This window comes from Rhinoderma darwinii, chromosome 8 (assembly GCF_050947455.1).
Source record: "Rhinoderma darwinii isolate aRhiDar2 chromosome 8, aRhiDar2.hap1, whole genome shotgun sequence".
Classification (NCBI taxonomy): Eukaryota; Metazoa; Chordata; class Amphibia; order Anura; family Rhinodermatidae; genus Rhinoderma; species Rhinoderma darwinii.
In genome coordinates this window covers 11778929-11795643 of record NC_134694.1, presented here as the reverse complement: position 1 = coordinate 11795643, position 16715 = coordinate 11778929, and the positions used below count along the sequence as shown (strand labels likewise).

At 46.2% G+C, this 16715-nt stretch overlaps 1 protein-coding gene across 1 annotated transcript; it reads right to left on the bottom strand.

Annotated features, from left to right (window-relative positions):
* Positions 1-1443: 1443 nt before the first annotated feature.
* SLC2A6 (solute carrier family 2 member 6) lies at positions 1444-12944 on the bottom strand. The gene is made up of 11 exons (XM_075834161.1): positions 12912-12944; positions 11662-11923; positions 9220-9382; positions 8898-9104; positions 5940-6039; positions 4639-4850; positions 4394-4546; positions 3864-3972; positions 3604-3777; positions 3151-3296; positions 1444-1904 (listed from the first exon to the last, which is right to left on the bottom strand). The coding sequence occupies exons 2-11, from the start codon at positions 11751-11753 to the stop codon at positions 1749-1751; spliced, it is 1512 nt and encodes a 503-aa protein (XP_075690276.1). The 5' UTR covers positions 11754-11923; positions 12912-12944; the 3' UTR covers positions 1444-1748.
* Between the last annotated feature and the right edge of the window lie 3771 nt (positions 12945-16715).

The window sequence follows — 16715 nt, the reverse complement described above, 5'->3', positions numbered from 1 at the left end:
TTGCAATTACATGGTGGATTTTGGGGACCACAGCTCCAAGCAGATGTCTAACGGGCATCAACACAGGAGTGTATATGGCGGCACGGTGTATACAAACAGATCAATGTACCCGCCACATCTGAACGTCACCCTCTGTAGTATTGATCAGGGGTGGGGGGGCTATGGGGTAAGCTGGCACTAAAACGGGGAAGGGGTAATTCTTGGGTGGGCACTGTAGAAGGCTGACACTGATGTGGGCCAGGGCTATGACAAGATTGCACTTATATGGCGTAGGTATTGTGGTGGGCTGGCACTGAGATAAGGTAGGCTCTGTGGTAGGCTGCCACTGCTTAGGCTCATTGGTAGGTTGGCTCTGTTATGAAGGTACTATGACCAGCACGGTTATGGGGCTGCTGTAGCAGGGTGGCACTTGTATGGTAGCACTATGCTGGTACTGTTATGGGGTTGGCAGCCACGTATCCATAGTAGATGTTCTTTATAGTAAAGTCCTGTGGTTTCCAGGCAGTGAATGAGAGAGCAGATTGCACTGTGATTTATTTTTTTTTGCCTTGTTACTAAATTTCCTGTAATTTCCGTCTCTCATTTTGCAATTCCTTAGTATGTAGATGTGGAAAGCAGCGTCTCCTCACACATCGTAATGTCCCTTATGTCACAATTATGATCCGCGCGAACTATGATGTCATCAAAGCCATAAAATATCATAAATGAGTGTGAAAAAAACTGTGACCAAACCTCTTCTCTCACTGAGGTCAGGATTACTAATATATTTCCGTGCCACCCAAAGGTGCGGCATAGAAATACAACTGAAGCTCCTGGGACACCATGCAAAATCTATAACCGCCCCCAACTCTTATGGGTCAGAGAGACCTTTGGGCTCCAAAAAAAAAAAAAAAAAAGGGGCCTGGGTGTGACACGAACCTCTGCATCCGTATAGTTCTATATCTGATGCCAGCGTCTAAAATAAACATCAGCGCGATTTTCACATAAGATCAGGTACCGTGATTTAACATATACCCTTCAAATTTTTAAAGGGCATGTCCATAACATACCTTTAAATCACAAGTAGTACATATGTCCCCTTCATCGTACCCCCAGACCCTGCAGCTACTCTCCTTGCTCCTGCAGTGTGCCGTCCTCACCCCTGGGTGCCGCCACACACAACATCCTGACGCCGGGACCTACAACCACTTCTTTTCTCAGCCTTGCCAATCAGGACGGTGTGTGCAGCAGCGCCTGAGTAGAAGGACTTGTCGTTCAGCAGATTTTCCCACCTGGCAGTACCTTAACTTGTTATATCGAATTCTGGGTCTAAGTGGGTGGTGAATGGAAAACTGAAGCTAGAATCAGAATTTGTGTCATGCTCCGCCCCCTCAGGCCCCACACTGGGCATAACACAGTTTGATCTGGAATGTTCCTTAAAGAGAATAAAAAAAATTCTGCATCTAAATAATTTGCCACTTTAATGTTGTACCTTTTTAATGTTGTTATTATCCTACTATTTACATTGATCCACCTGGACTAACGGGTCTATTTGGCATCCAAATTGTAGCGTATAGTGATTTCGGGCCGTGACGTGACTGTCCTAAAGATGTCACCGGTTTCAGTTTCAGAACATAGAACATCGAGATCTATTTGTCATTCTGGGGGAAGATTACAGAGTGTCTTTTCTTCTGGCCTTGAAAGACTAAAACCAGTTTACTGGTTAGAGGGTTCGCCCAGCATAGTATTAGTAGCTGGCACTCCGAGGGTTACTTAATGAAGGAACGTCGACCCGTCCGGAAGTAGGATTCGATTTGTTCCAGAGTCCGTCCCTTGGTTTCTGGGACAAAGCAATAAGTGAAGACGATGCAACACACACAGATGATGGCGAAGAAGAAGAAGGGAGTCTCCAGGTTAAAGGTGTTCTGGGAAAAAAACCAGAAACTTCCAATCAACCAATTATAGCAGCAAATATTTTGACTTTTTGATGGGACTCACCCACGTCTTTATTACATTGCCACCCCATTACCAGTAAGGGTCCATGACTGTTCTTCTTAAACTACTAGGATGGAGGTACGTCCTGGACAATAGGGGCCTAGATGTCCAGACTGCTGGTATAAGGACTTGGCATTGACGATAATTCAGACGCAACAACAAATGTATAATATGTAACCAAGTGTAGCGTCCATGGCCGGGATTACTCACACCACCCCCCCCCCCCCGCGGGCGCAGCCATGGATCTGTGAGAGCTGGCCTGCACCTCCTCCCCAAAAGACGCCAGTGCTCACTTCCGCTCCGGTCCGCCGTGTCCCGTAGGGTGCGCACGCACGCACATGGGAATCATAATCAAATGGCCCATGATCACCCTGGACTATAAGAAGGGCCCTGCCCCTTTGCTCGTTGCCTGAGCATTGTTAGTATTCTCATGTTGGACTTGCAAATGGTCCCTTAGTGTTATCCTGTTCCCGTTGCCCTGCTACCTGTAGCCTGTATCCTGTGATGTGTCCTTGTTCCTGAGCCTGTTAGTGTTTGGAGTCGTGTCTTACTGCACCTGCTGGCATCTGCCACGTCTGGCGCAACCTGCTTCACCTGCTGGCATCCGCCACATCTGGTGCAACCTGCTGCACCCACCTCCATCCATGCTAAATCCTCTGCCACTGTTTGGACTATTCAGGTACCCTAGAGCGGGACTTTGTATTGATTGGGTGCTCTGTTGCTTGGCATGCTGCCTCCCCGCTACGGCGGTGTGGCCTAGTGAGTCCACATACCCACAGACCGTGACACCAAGGTTGTGGCTACAAAGTACAGGGCCCCAAGACCTTCCATTATGTGCATGGTCCAAGTGGACCGACAATGTGAAAAAGTATTGTCCAAACAGTTGCTGTTCATGGAGTAGAATTTAAAGGGGTTGTCCAGGATTAGAAAAACATGGCGGCTTTCTTCCAAAAATAATGCTTTTCCCTATTCACTTGAATGGAGAATTACACAACCCTCGGTCAGGTGTGGGGCTGTTTTTGGAAGAAAGCCGCCATGTTTTTCTAATCCTGGACAAAGCCATTACCCAACCACCAACATAATAGGACTATGCTTAACCATTTTCGACACTAAAGAACCATAAATCGATGTGAAGAACCCATAGCACATGGAACAACTTCCTTCCCTGGTACTCACCACAACGGGCAGGAAAGCTTCGGTGAGAACAAAGCCGGTGATCCAGCTGACCATCACACATAGGCCTGAAGCCGTTCCTCGGGTTTTCAGTGGTAGGATCTCAGACATGAGTAGCCAGGTGATAGGTCCCCAGCCAAAAGCATAACCTGAAGACAAGATGATATTAGGGCAAGGCAAAGAAGACAACAGGGACTAAGAATTATTGAAATGGAGCAGCGGTATTCCCTATGGAAGTGCACGCAACTCCAATGGACACCTGGTAGACTCCAACATTGAGTGATGTCAATGGGACATCATACTTGGTACAACTACCAGCCCAGTGGTCACACCGGGGCAAACTAATCCCAAACGAACGGCTAGCTATAGCCGTGAACAGTAGAGATGACCTGTCTAGTGAAGGCATATTGTATCACATGGTATTGAACGTACTTACCAAATCTCATTGTCACTTACCTAAAATATACAACATGATACACACAAGAGGGATGATTTCCAAATAGTTAACGGGATGTGCATCGGTGTGCGGGTCATTCCATGTCACGGTCAGGTTGGTGGAATTGTTCTTTATGTCTACTGTGAAATTAATGTACAAGCCCATGGAGAGAGAGGACACAAACATCAGAGCACCTGTCAAACAAGGTAGAAGAGATGGATGAGGAGGAGACATATTGGCGGAGTCCATCAAGAAGAATTGATGATGCTCAGATACTTACTAGATGCATAAAGAAGGATTTTCCTGCCCGCTTTATCCATAACCAGAGCTGCCACGAGCACAGAGACTAATCTTACCAACCCAACCAGGGCAGCGTCATAACCACCTCTCTAGAAGAAGACACCACAAGTCAGAGATCACCTACCTACAACCCTTCCCCAAAGCAGCAGCGTATAACATTACCACTATAGCTATACCCGGGATTGGATTACAGAGATGGCATGTGCGCCTGGAGTTACTGGCTCGGTTGTCTCCCTAGAACCTGTCAGTGGTGAGGGCCATGCACCCTTGTGGGCCACCTCTCCTATATGTGGCCGCAGGATCCAGAGGTGTGGTGAGGGCCATCATCAAATTTAATCCGGGCTTGGCTATACCCCAACAAGTGAATTGCCCTCATTCATCAACGAAAATTCCACCATGTGCCACCCAGCGGTGTAGCTTGGGTCAGAACTGGCGACGAGGTATTGGCCAGGTTGTCACCCAGCTTTCTAAGAAACATAGTGAACAGAAGAAGACGACTCAAGGCCTCACCAGAATGACTTTGGTCTTGTTAAAGATGGGCTCCAGGTAGGTCAGTATAGGGTTAATGCCAGACAGTTGCTGTAGGCACCTCATAAATGTGGCGATGAGGATGGGCTTGTAGTAGTATGGGTTGGAGAGTTCGCTGCAGGTGAGAGAACTGTTCTGAAATGATACAAAGAGTTAAATTTCCGCAATCACCCCCATCATTCCTCCCAGCATACATCTACTAGAGGTTTTACCCCCTGGATTCTTACCACCTTCAGGACGCTTTCTTTAATCCTCTGGAACTCCCCTCTGTACGCAGTATTGGGGCCCCGGAGCCAGACCAGGGCCCGAAGTGCCTTCTCATCTTTGCCCTTTGATATTAGGAAACGCGGTGAGTCGGGCATGAAGCAGAGAAGGAACAGCATCACGAATACGGGCACTTCTCCAGCTATTGCCAACCAGCGCCATGGCAGGATGAGCCCTTAGAGGATGAGATGGATAATCTGTTAATACATTAGACGTCAAAGGGTCTTATACGGATAGATACCAATCACTGTATAACGTAAAATGTATCGATTTTCTTGGCAAATTTTGTGTTTCTAAGGCTCCTTTTTTCCCCAATATATCTTCTGCTTGCTGTCAGTGAATATAATTTTTTTTAAATGCATCTAGACCCATCTTTACCCAGTCCCACTCACAAAGCTCCTGGCTTGTATTAGTTTAAGCATTCTTCTGTAAGCTAAACTGGGCAGCAGCAGCACTCGCTCTCTTGCCCTGGGCGGAGAGTTCTTACCTACACCGATACAATGTAACAAACGGCAAATGTGTGAACAGGATTAAATGGGCATTATGGTTTCATCAAATAAAGGTTATTTGTTGTATAATAAAAAGTTTGAAATCAGTTCCTCAAGGTATTCAAGATCTCTGCTTGCTGTCATTCGATAGGAACCTTCATTGTTTACTTCCAGTGAATGAAAATATGTCCTGGTCATGTGATGATCACACAGGTGCAAGACTCGTTACAAGACACAACTCTGATAACTGCACCAGTGTGTCCATCACATGATCCGGACAGATTAGTAATCAATGAAGGTTCCTATTGAATGGCAGCAAGCAGAGATCTTGAAAACCATGAGGAATTGATTCAGAAATTATATTGATAAATTGTTTAATTTTACATTATACAATGAATAACGTTTATTTGATGAAACGGTAATAGCGTAAATAAACCGAACAGGTTTTCATTCAGTGATAGCAAGCCTAGATCTTGAAAATAGTGAGGAATTGAAGCACATAGTATATTAGAAAGTTGCAGACCTTTTCTTTATACAAGGATTAGGCTTTATTTACATTAGACTGGACGGGGAATGAAGATTTCCGACGACTAGAAAGATAAAGTTCAATATGTGAATGGGAGATCGGTCAGATCTTTATGGATCAATGATCATTAGAGATTAGCAAGTTCTCTGCTTTGAGCTGATTCGCCTACCACAGCTGGAGCCCCACAATACAGGACCATTGTTTACCTTCCATTGGGTTGACATTTGAATACATGGAAGTTTAGACATACCTAATGCATAGAGAACCAGGGCTCCACAGACAGCCATCAACTGAGGACATGCTCCCAGCGCCCCCCGCACTCCAGCATGAGAAATTTCCGAAATATAAACCTATACACAACAAATATCACATAAAAAAATATACAATTTAACATTTCCTGCTGTTTTTTATCCCTCTTCTTACATAACATACTGTACTACTCAGACCGAGGCCTTATTCAGACGAACTTTGTATTCGTCCGTGTGCTGTCCGTTAAAAAAACGGACAGAACACGGACCTACGCAATTCAAGGGGACTATTCAGACGTCAGCGATTTTTACGCAGCGTTTCCATTGCGTGAAACTCACTGCATGTCCTATTCTGGTCCCTTTTTGCGGACCACGTCGCCCATTGAAGCCTATGGGTGCCTGAAACTCATGGACAGCACACGGAAGTCCTCCGTGTGCTGTCCGTGTTTCACAAAACAGTTGATAAAGAAATGCTGAGTAAATAAATAAAAAATGTGCGCCAACACCAACACTGCCGTTAAAAACTGATGGCACACGAACTAAAATGCTTTAAATAGGGTCCGTTTTTTTGCGGGCGCAAATGGGCACGCCCGTCTGAATCAGGCCTAACTATTATTTGTGGTGTGCACAAACTTACTGGTAAACACTTGCTGTATAATAATTTTCAAATCGGTAGAAATCCTGTCATTCTAAAATTAGACTCAAAGGGTGAAAATGAATTCGGTCACGCGATGACTACATTACATAGTGTGCATACGCTATATAACCGTGTTATTATATACCACAAATGACCCCTCTGTCCCCAACTACAGGGAGGGCAGCTTCCACATACCAGGGATGAGGATATATGGAAGGGTTGTTTCTAACTTCCAAGAATATAACGCATTAAAGGCTTTTTCCTATGGATATGGGATCACTTTATGATCGTGGGCGTCTGACCTCTGGTACCCCGACCGATCCTTAGATTGACGGAGCTATAGTGCTGATTTAGCTTTTCCTGCTGTGCCGGGGCGCCGTTGTGAAGGAAAAAACAGTGAAGGGGACACAGCGGTAAATTAGAGCTGCGGTCCCTTCCTTCTTAGGATCGGTGGGGATCAGAGGTCGGACCCCAACGATCATATAGTGATAGCATATCCTGGCGATTTTCCATCTCTTTATTAGAAGTCCTATATAATGATTATAAAGCAGGCCTCAAAATTAATGTAACCCCTATATCCCTCTCCTCCTATGTCACAGGCAGGGATGTAGCTGTAGGGGGTGCAGACAGGGGTGTAGCTATAGGGGTGCAGAGGTAGCAGTCGCACCCTGGGCCTGGAGCCTGAGGGGGCCCAAAATCCCCTCAGCTGCATAAGAAGACACCAGTATTATAAATGATATATGGTAGGTGGGTGCCCTGTTTTAGATTTTGCATTGGGACCCAGAAGCTTCAAGTTACGCCTTTGGGTGCAGAGATAGATGTCTCACTCAGCCATGGTGCCTGAAGGTGCCCAAATGCCCCTCTTCCACATAAGAAGACACCAGTATTATAAATGGCACCTGCGAAATGGAGGCCATGTTACAGATTTAAAATTGTGGCCTAGGAGCTTCAAGTTTCGCCTCTGCTCATAGGAAGCTGAGATATTGGGGGCTGTTTGGTGGGGTTCTCACACTGTAAAGCTGCTTTAGGTGTCCCTGTAACATGGAGGGAACATTGTGGTGATTTTTGTGGGCCACATTATGGTCGTCTGAACTGGGCCTAATATATTAAAAGGGTTGGTTATTATAATGGCTGCATTGTATACAAAAGGGTTAATTATATCCCGGGTTAACAAGTCGAAATTCTGTTTTATTCTTGGACATGGAATGCATGTCCCATATATACAGACATTTCTATGGTGCGTGATTCATATCCTATCCTTGTGAGGAACAAAGGGGCATTTGTGGGGTATGGGAATATAATAAGATTCTCCACATCCCCCATAAAATGTACTGACAAGTATGACCAAAAAGCCAGACCCCCAACCCTACACCACCCATACCCAGAGCGAGAAAAAAACGGGGGATGGTGGGCGATTGGAGGATTATCTGAGGTCGGTTTCCATGGCGTTACTTCCCGTCATTTCCTTCCTCTTTCTCTCACCAGACGACACGGTAGAAAATTTTCCTCCTTCCTTGGTTAAAACGATATAATATTATTATGTGATCTAAGTCCGAGAACCACGAGCGTAGCAGCCATATTACCGTCTTCAGAAACCAAGTCCAAAGTGAGGCCGGTCTGTCAGCCATGATTCCCTAGAACACAATGCTATATAGGGCATACATAAAATAAATGTCGCCTGGTTATTTTTTACTTTAGATGCTCACGCCGGGAGCTTGATGCCCTATAAAGTTCTGAATAGGAACTTAAGCCTTCTTGTAGTTTGTATGTCCTAAACTCGGTGCCAGTTAAGTAATCTGAGGCAGGCTGGTTGCTAGGGCATCCTGTCTGTAACAACGCTGTAGCACTGTATCCATAGTAACCAGTCTGTCTCATGTCATTCAGCTGTTCAGCTTAAAGGCATGTAACCATGTCGCGTACATGCAATATACGGCGGCACACGGAATCGCTATGGTTTTGTATTACTGAGCCAGGGCCGCTCCTTGTGCTGCTGTATGGTGCCTCCATAAGACGACACATTCTGCCCTAGGATTTACAGACGGGAACACCTCCAGCAATGGAACATGCTACAAAATCGGAGGCACACCGAGGTATGGTGTTGGCCCTTAGCGGTCTAGGGGCACCATATTATCTATTCACATAACACAAATCCGAATGCTGGATTATGATCGTGCTGATAACAGAGAAGGGCGATTGGGCCTTGGCAGCGGTCACACCATGCTTCTCGTTCTGCATTACTAATCAGATTTTTCTAAAGATTTCTAAAGGTTTAGGTGGAGAACCTCTTTAACAAAATTGAACCATTAGAGACAAGTCCACTTACCGGTATAGATGATGAAGTCAGTCCTCCGGCCAGACCGGTTAGGATCCTGCCCAACAGTAACATTGAGACATGTTGTGCACTGCCCATAAGTAGGAAGCCCACAGCCGCAGGAAGGGCTGAGAACATGATACTCAATTTACGTCCAAGTCGGTCATTCAGAACCATTGAGCTTATCCCTCCGACACAGCAGCCGAGAGCAAAGACGGACTGTCCGAGAAAAAGAAAAATATAATGTCCAGTAATGTTCCTTTAAGACAATGCCCTACCTTGTTTCAGGCCAAATGCCAATAAAACATCAGATACAAAAAAGAAAGATCTCTACCCCAAACCATGACTTTTCCGCATCCGTAATATGCAGAACTGGATCAGCATCTCCTTCCAGCGCCGGAAGCACGGGTGAGGGGTACACCAGGCCATAGCCGAAGGAGAAGTTTCCCAGAACTGCGGAAAAGGCGGCCAAGAACATCCTCCTGTTGTCTAGTGTTCTGCATGGAAGAGGAATAATATCAATCATAAACCGATCAGGGAGGAGAAGGCAGAAATCAAAATGGGCCACCCATCGTAGTTCTGGTTTTTGCCGTTACATCCCCCCCCCCCTCACGTGACACGAGGGCTCGGAGCTTGTCCCCCTACTTCCCATCCATTGATGAAGAGAAGACGATCTGGCCATCAGGGGTGAGTCCTTTCTCCTTGGTTTATACCACCCATGAGGATGTTGGGTATTAGGACCTTAAGGTCAAGGCAGAATAGCCAGTGGATAGAGGACAATGTAGCGGCAAGGAGGCTTGACAGGACCTCCGCCTTGACTTTCTCCATCTCTTGTAGGCATAGTAATCAGATGAGCTTGCCCAAATCCCGACCCACTAGCCTCAAAGTGCTTATTCCCTTTGACGTTGTCACAGCAAGAGACCAGATGCTATCACTGAATAGCAGTATAATGGAATTTCTAGAGGGTCTTCATCTGATTTTTTTTAAATGAAAATCTGGTTACTATAGCTAGAAGAGATGGAGATAGTTATGGTGTAAGTCCTGACAAGCCTCTATGACGCTACATTGCCCTCATCTATTCTGCCTTGACTGTAAGACCTGTGATCTAAGACAGCCTGGTTGCTAAGGATGTGCTCCCTGATAACAAATTTCAAGGTCCATGGTTGTTAAGCAGTGTATCCCTAGCAACCAGCCTGTCAGATACCAGAGAAAAATGAAAGTTGCGTGGCAGGAGTCATAGCCTCTCATCATCTCCAGATTTTAGGTAGAGAACCGGTTTTTGTGGGTGGGGCTTAAAATGTTCTGCAATCTGGGTTAGTGGTCTCCAACCTGTTGCTCTCCAACCTGTTGCAAAACCTTACTTCCCAGCATGCCCTGACAGGAAACATATGCTATTTTATGGCAGCCTGTATTGTGGTAAGCAGAACACAACTGCTCGAAGAGTGAGAGAATGTGATAATAACATCATATTGTGGAATTGCTTGACATGTAATTGTCTAACTTATAAATGTAGTTCATCTTTTACTTTAAACTTAGAATCGGTTCACTTTTTTAACGTGATCCTCCAAGGAAAAGGGGCGCCGATCAGCATTTACCACCCATATACACAAGCCGGCTGTGCCCAAGGAGAAATCCAGTTTAGATAAATACAATTACTTGGGCACAGATATTATGTTGCTCAAGTGGCTTTCATTCAGTAAACACTTATTTCTACTACCGTAGTGACATTCTGAAGTGTTGTAATATGTCGAGAAAACGGGAAGTGACCGTGTCCCGCGTGGAGCGCACAGTTCAGCAATAGTCTCATTCACTACTGACCGCAACAAGACTGGCGTGAACATAAGATTGCAGGGTAAGGGTATGTTCACACTGTGTTTTCGGGCGTTTTTTTTGGCGTAAACGCCTCGAAACCCACTTGAAAAAATGGTAGCTAAACGCCTACAAACATCTGCCCATTGAATTTAATGGGAAAAACGTAATTTTCTGCCATTTTTACTTGTGCGTGTGAACATACCCTAGGGCTCATGTACACGGACGTATTTACAGCTCCGTAATAAGGGCTTCTAGAGATGCACGAGCATTGCTTATATGGGAGAATATCTCTGTACATATAGCGCCTGACGGAGCCTGTATTGCAGCACGCAACGTCTGCAGGTCTGTACCAGGGAGCCGTACGGTCTTAGTGCTCTGCTCTACAGGCTCGGTGCACACGGGGGGCAGGGCAATACAATTTAAAATCACTTACATGGACGAATAAAGATACATTTTAAATAAATAGATTTAGATAGATAGATGTGAGAGAGATAGATAGATGTGAGAGAGAGAGAGAGAGAGAGATAGATAGATAGATAGATAGATAGATAGATAGATAGAAATATATGAGATAGATAGATAGATAGGAGATAGATAGATAGATAGATAGATAGATAGATAGATAGATAGATAGATAGATAGATAGATAGATAGATAGATAGATAGATAGATATGAGATAGATAGATATACAACAGATATAAAAAAATGGCGACAGCACCCTGCAACACTAATGCCACCTAAACCACTAAATATAAATAGATATGCACTAAAGCTAAATCTACCTACAAATAGGGAGGTTCTTAGTGCACATTTTGATCAAAAAGTGTTAGCCCACCTGCCACGACAAGGCGACCTCTAGATAGATAGATAGATAGATAGAGACAGACAGACAGACAGACAGACAGACAGACATTATTGTCCTTACTATCACATAGTACTATTGATGCTACTTCTATCACTCACTTTATATATTTCTTCTCAGCTTCTCTCAGGATCTTCCCCACAGACTGATAATTGGATTTTTCGGGGTCACTCAGGAGGGGTTTGTTGTCCATGGTGGGACTGTTAGGACTGGACGGATGATCTTGAGGTGTCGTGGTGGTTGTGTACAGTTACTTCATGCTGCTCCAGTCCTTTGAGGCTTCCTGTCCCGTGCTGGTTGAGGACTGTGCCCTGCTCAGCATTAGAGGTGGATTCCCACCACTGGGGAGGGTCAATGTCTTCCCTGCATCATTGTGTAATAAAGGAAATCTGCATTTGTCACATACACAATGTATGTCATCTGTCTTGTCTGTGTCACACAGAGGTCCTGACAAGACTACAGAAAATATCATCACACATGGCAGAGGTGGACAAAACACCCCTGCAACCCAGTCAACAGCATAGGACCCTGATGGCAAGGGGGCACGGCTGCTTGTGTCAGGTGCCCACTAAGAACAGGTCTCTTATAGATACTCGCAGCATGTGGTACGTATAACTGCGTTTGGAGGGCACAAATGTCAATCCAGTCAATATAACATTTTAACCCTGTAAAAAAATGCCACACAAGTTGCCCACACTCAGTTTTCAGTTACCACATGGAAACTATAAACAAGCTGCTGATGACAAATCAATTTATCATTTATCATCAGGGTACATGTGTTGCCACCGTTACACGGACCCTATAATATGTCTCTGTTACGGCTTATTGAAATGGGCCTGTCAACAGAATAATGGATCCGTCAACAGCATCTTGTTGATAGTTTCTGGGTTTTTTCATACTAAATGTAGGTATTTATATGCTAGGCTCTGTCCATATAACGAGCGCTTACGTTGGCCATACACATTTAATGAGTACAGCGGAACGTACAGTTTGCCTTACATGTATGCAACGGTTTTCCTACGCCATTGACTTTCAATGTAAAATAAAAATAAAGAAAACTGTGGCGTGAATATATAATGCCGACATATATCGACCATATGTATGCCAGAAGGACACACTTTGGCTACAGGACGCAAGTTCATGGACACAACATTGTTTTTTTTTATTTCGAAGGGGAAATGTTCTTTAACTAATGCAATGCTAACCATTAAATCCATTTTTCATGGCTCCATTATGAATGCCTTGCACGGGAGACATGACTAATGTATCCCATGAATATAACTCGTCTTATTCTTCTTACTTTACATGGAAATTGTAATTGATTTGGTAAAATATTTGGATTTCCTCTCACCAGTGTAACCGTTCCCACTGTGTCCTAGTACAGGCTTAAGTGGAGCAGTTGCATATAGCAGCCAATCAGATACAAGCGTTCATTTTTTGTAAGTGCCAATTAAGAAATGGAATAAGCGATCTGATTGGTTGTTAGAGGGTATGTCTAGAAAACAGGGCGTGGCTAAGAGAAGTTGTAAATTGCGCCAAATGTATTACAAAGGGCTTTTTGCGGCACAAAATATTGGTGTAAATCACTGGCATACATAGAAAAGAGGTGGCGCCATTGCACAGATCAAAATCCCCCCCCCCATTAGGGAGACAGGGGTTGTCACCCAGGACAGATAGGCCCAGAGAATATTTTCCACTTCCTTTCCATGACCCCTGGGCCAATTTCCCACTCCCTTGTTTGATAACAATGTAGTTCTTCTATAGAGGGGGGTCCTATACAGGTTCTCACCACCCAATAGCAAATGAAATACCCCGGGTTGGGCCCCCCACTAACCAAGGGCCCATAACAGTCACACAGTCTGCCTCCATGGTATATACCCTTGGTGTAAATGTATGCCGGCGTTGTAAGGAAGAGTGAGTTATATATATATATATCTTTTGCTGCCTATAATAAGGACTCAAGGGTTTTGTTTTTCCGATTCTCGTCCTCACAGGCGGTGATCTCATGGACAATTGTGCAACTTCTTGGAATTGTCCACTTCCTCTTTCATGGTAAACGTCCTCAGATGATGGTATTCATCTTCATTTTAAGATTGTGGCCTTATTTATAGTTTCACTTCATACATCTGGAAACGTTTTCTTTTATTTTAAGAAGGGAAATATCTATCTATCTATCTATCTATCTATCTGTCACGTTGGGTTCGTGGACACACTGGGCCCTACCTCCTTGACGGTATCGCAGCTGGCCAACAGGGCGCAGGTCACAGTCTTTAGTTCATATAGTGTACCTGTGGCAGCTCGGACAGTAGCAAGGCAGGCTCGGCTGGGACTAGGCAGCAGGTAGACGTCAGGCTTGGAGTAGCAGGACAGGGATGGAATACAGTTCAGCACGGCACTTGACCAGGATAGCACGGGATACAGGATACAGGTACCGGGAACACTGGGAACTGGAAACCACTAGGAGACCATTTGCATAGACAAACTTTGGATACGACAAACAACACTCAGGCATTGCAGGGAGGGGCACAGCCCTTCTTATAGCCCAGGGAGCTCTGTGAGCAATCAGCTTAATCTCCCACCTGCGTACGCTTTGACTTCTTAAGTCTGGACTGAGCTCTGGAGCGCACCCTGGTGACCACTGTGGAACAGGACGGCCGTATGTGCAGACATCTCTGGAGAGAAGGGCGTCGACTGGATGGAAGGAGTTTGTGGTCAGCGACCACGGACATCTATCTATCTATCTATCTATCTATCTATCTATCTATCTATCTATCTATCTATCTATCTATCTATCTATCTATCTATCTATCTATCACAGGTGTTCTTGTACCTGCATACACGTTTTGTATCATTTTGTTGGAATGTGCTGTTCAAACTTTTTTTTTGTTTATGTGATCCATACATGTGGGGTTAGTGACTGCCTCCATTTTTGTTCTTGCGCTCCTCCCATTCTGCCCTGGCTGATTTTAATTAGTTTAGTGCTGGTTTCTACCATCCCCAGGTATATATGTAGGCTTAGTCCCAGTTCTGGGTGTATGTGCAGAGTAAGTCCCCACCTTACAGAGGTCGCCTTGTCGTGGCAGGTGGGCAAACACTTTTTGATCAAAATGTGCACTAAGAACCTCCCTATTATAAGTAGATTTAGCATTACTGCAGATTTATTTCTATTTAGTGGCTGTAACGTCCGTGGCTGCGGGCTGTCAGCTCCAGCCTCCCGCTGACAGCCGCAGCCACCAGTCGGCAAGCGCTGGCCCCAGCCTCCTCCTCAGGAGATGCCAGCGCTTGCATCCACTCACCTTCGCCGGAGCCCGCAGGGTGCGCGCGCACGCTCGTCCCCGCTCTTAAAGGAGCAGCGCGCGCACTGGACATCTTGAACGACCTTTGACCCGTGAGTACCCTGGGCTATAAGAGGGGTCCAGCCCCCTAGTTCGATGCCTGAGCGTTGTTAGTTTTCCCAGTCTGTCTTGCAAATGGTCCCTTAGTGTTTCCCGTTCCTGTTGTTACCCGTACCTTGTTCCCCGTTCCTGTTTCCGTGCTTTGCCCTAGTATCTAGTCGTGCCACGTCCAGAGGAAACTGCCACGTCCTGTGTTATCTGCCACGTCCGGAGGAATCCGCCACGTCTGGCGCAACTTGCGGCTCCTGTGTCATCCGCCACGTTTGGCGCCATCTGCTGCACCCATCTCATCTGTGCCAGAGCTGCGGCCACCATCTGGACTATTCAGGTACCCTTGTGCGGGACATTGTATTTCTGGGGTGTCCTGTTGTTTGGCCAGCTGCCTCCCCGCTGCGGCGGTATGGCCTAGTGGGTCCACTAACCCGCTTCGTGACAGTACGCTCAGGCCATGGACCCCGCTGGTCAACCTGCGACGTTGTCTACACAAGCCATGCTGGCTGAGATGGAGGATCTCCAGTCACGACAAGACCAGCTCGTCCTGTCGGTGAACGCCATAGCCCATCGGCTGCTTGCTCCGTCCACAGTCATCACCGCACCCGTTCCTGCGGTTCCGCCTGCCACACTTCCTGTCTGTACCGGTACCAACCCCCTGTGTTTCTTGCCGCTACCTCCACGCTATGACGGAGAGCCGAGGTCCTGCAGGGGATTTTTGAATCAGTGCCTGATCCATTTCAGACTACATGCCAGGTCCTTCTGTTCGGATGACGTCAGGATCGCCTTTATCATCTCTCTCCTTACTGGCAAAGCCCTGGCATGGGCCAATCCTCTGTGGGAACATCAGGGACCAGAGACCCGGGACTTGCAGTGCTTCTTACAGACCTTCCGCTCGATCTTTGAGGAACCTGGGAGAGTTTCTTCGGCTGCTGCATCCTTGCTTACCCTACACCAGGGAGACCTCTCCGTGGGCGAGTATGCCATTCAGTTCCGTATCCTGGCTGCTGAATTGACCTGGAACAACGAGGCTTTGGTGGCTACATTCTGGCAGGGACTGTCTTCAGGGATCAAGGACGAGCTGGCTGCTCGCGATCTGCCATCTACCCTGGACGATCTTATCCTACTCGCCTCCCATGTCGACATGAGGATCCGGGAACGTTCCCAAGAGGTTCTCCGGGGAAGAGAACTTCCCAGGCTGGATTCTGCTGTCCCGCAATCCTCAGTCGTCCCACCAGAGGACCCGATGCAGAGTACTTATATTAAATTGTCTACCCAGGAGAGACAACGCAGACGCACTTCTGGACTTTGTTTGTATTCCGGCCATGGAGGCCATGTTGTGCGTCTGTGCCCCCAGAGGCCGGAGAGACCCCATTGCCTGGGATTGGTTGGAGAGACAACACTAGGTGGAACAGAATCTAACAGAGGATTCGCTTCCAAACTGACTATTCCTGTGACCCTGGTATCCGGCGACAGGACGCATCAAGTTTCTGCCTATCTTGACTCTGGCTCTGCTGCAAATTTCATCCAGAAAGAGCTTGTGGATCATCTTCAGCTGCCCACAGTTCCCCTGGAGACATCTTTGGCTGTTGCCTCAGTTAATGGACTGCCTCTGCCTGATCCCATTACCTCTAGAACCAAGCCGTTGAAGCTCCAGGTTGGAGTACTTCATTCTGAATTTATTTCGTTCCTTGTTTTGCCCAAAGCCATCAATCCTGTTCTGCTGGGCCTGCCTTGACTTCGACTACATGCCCCAGTCCTGGACTGGA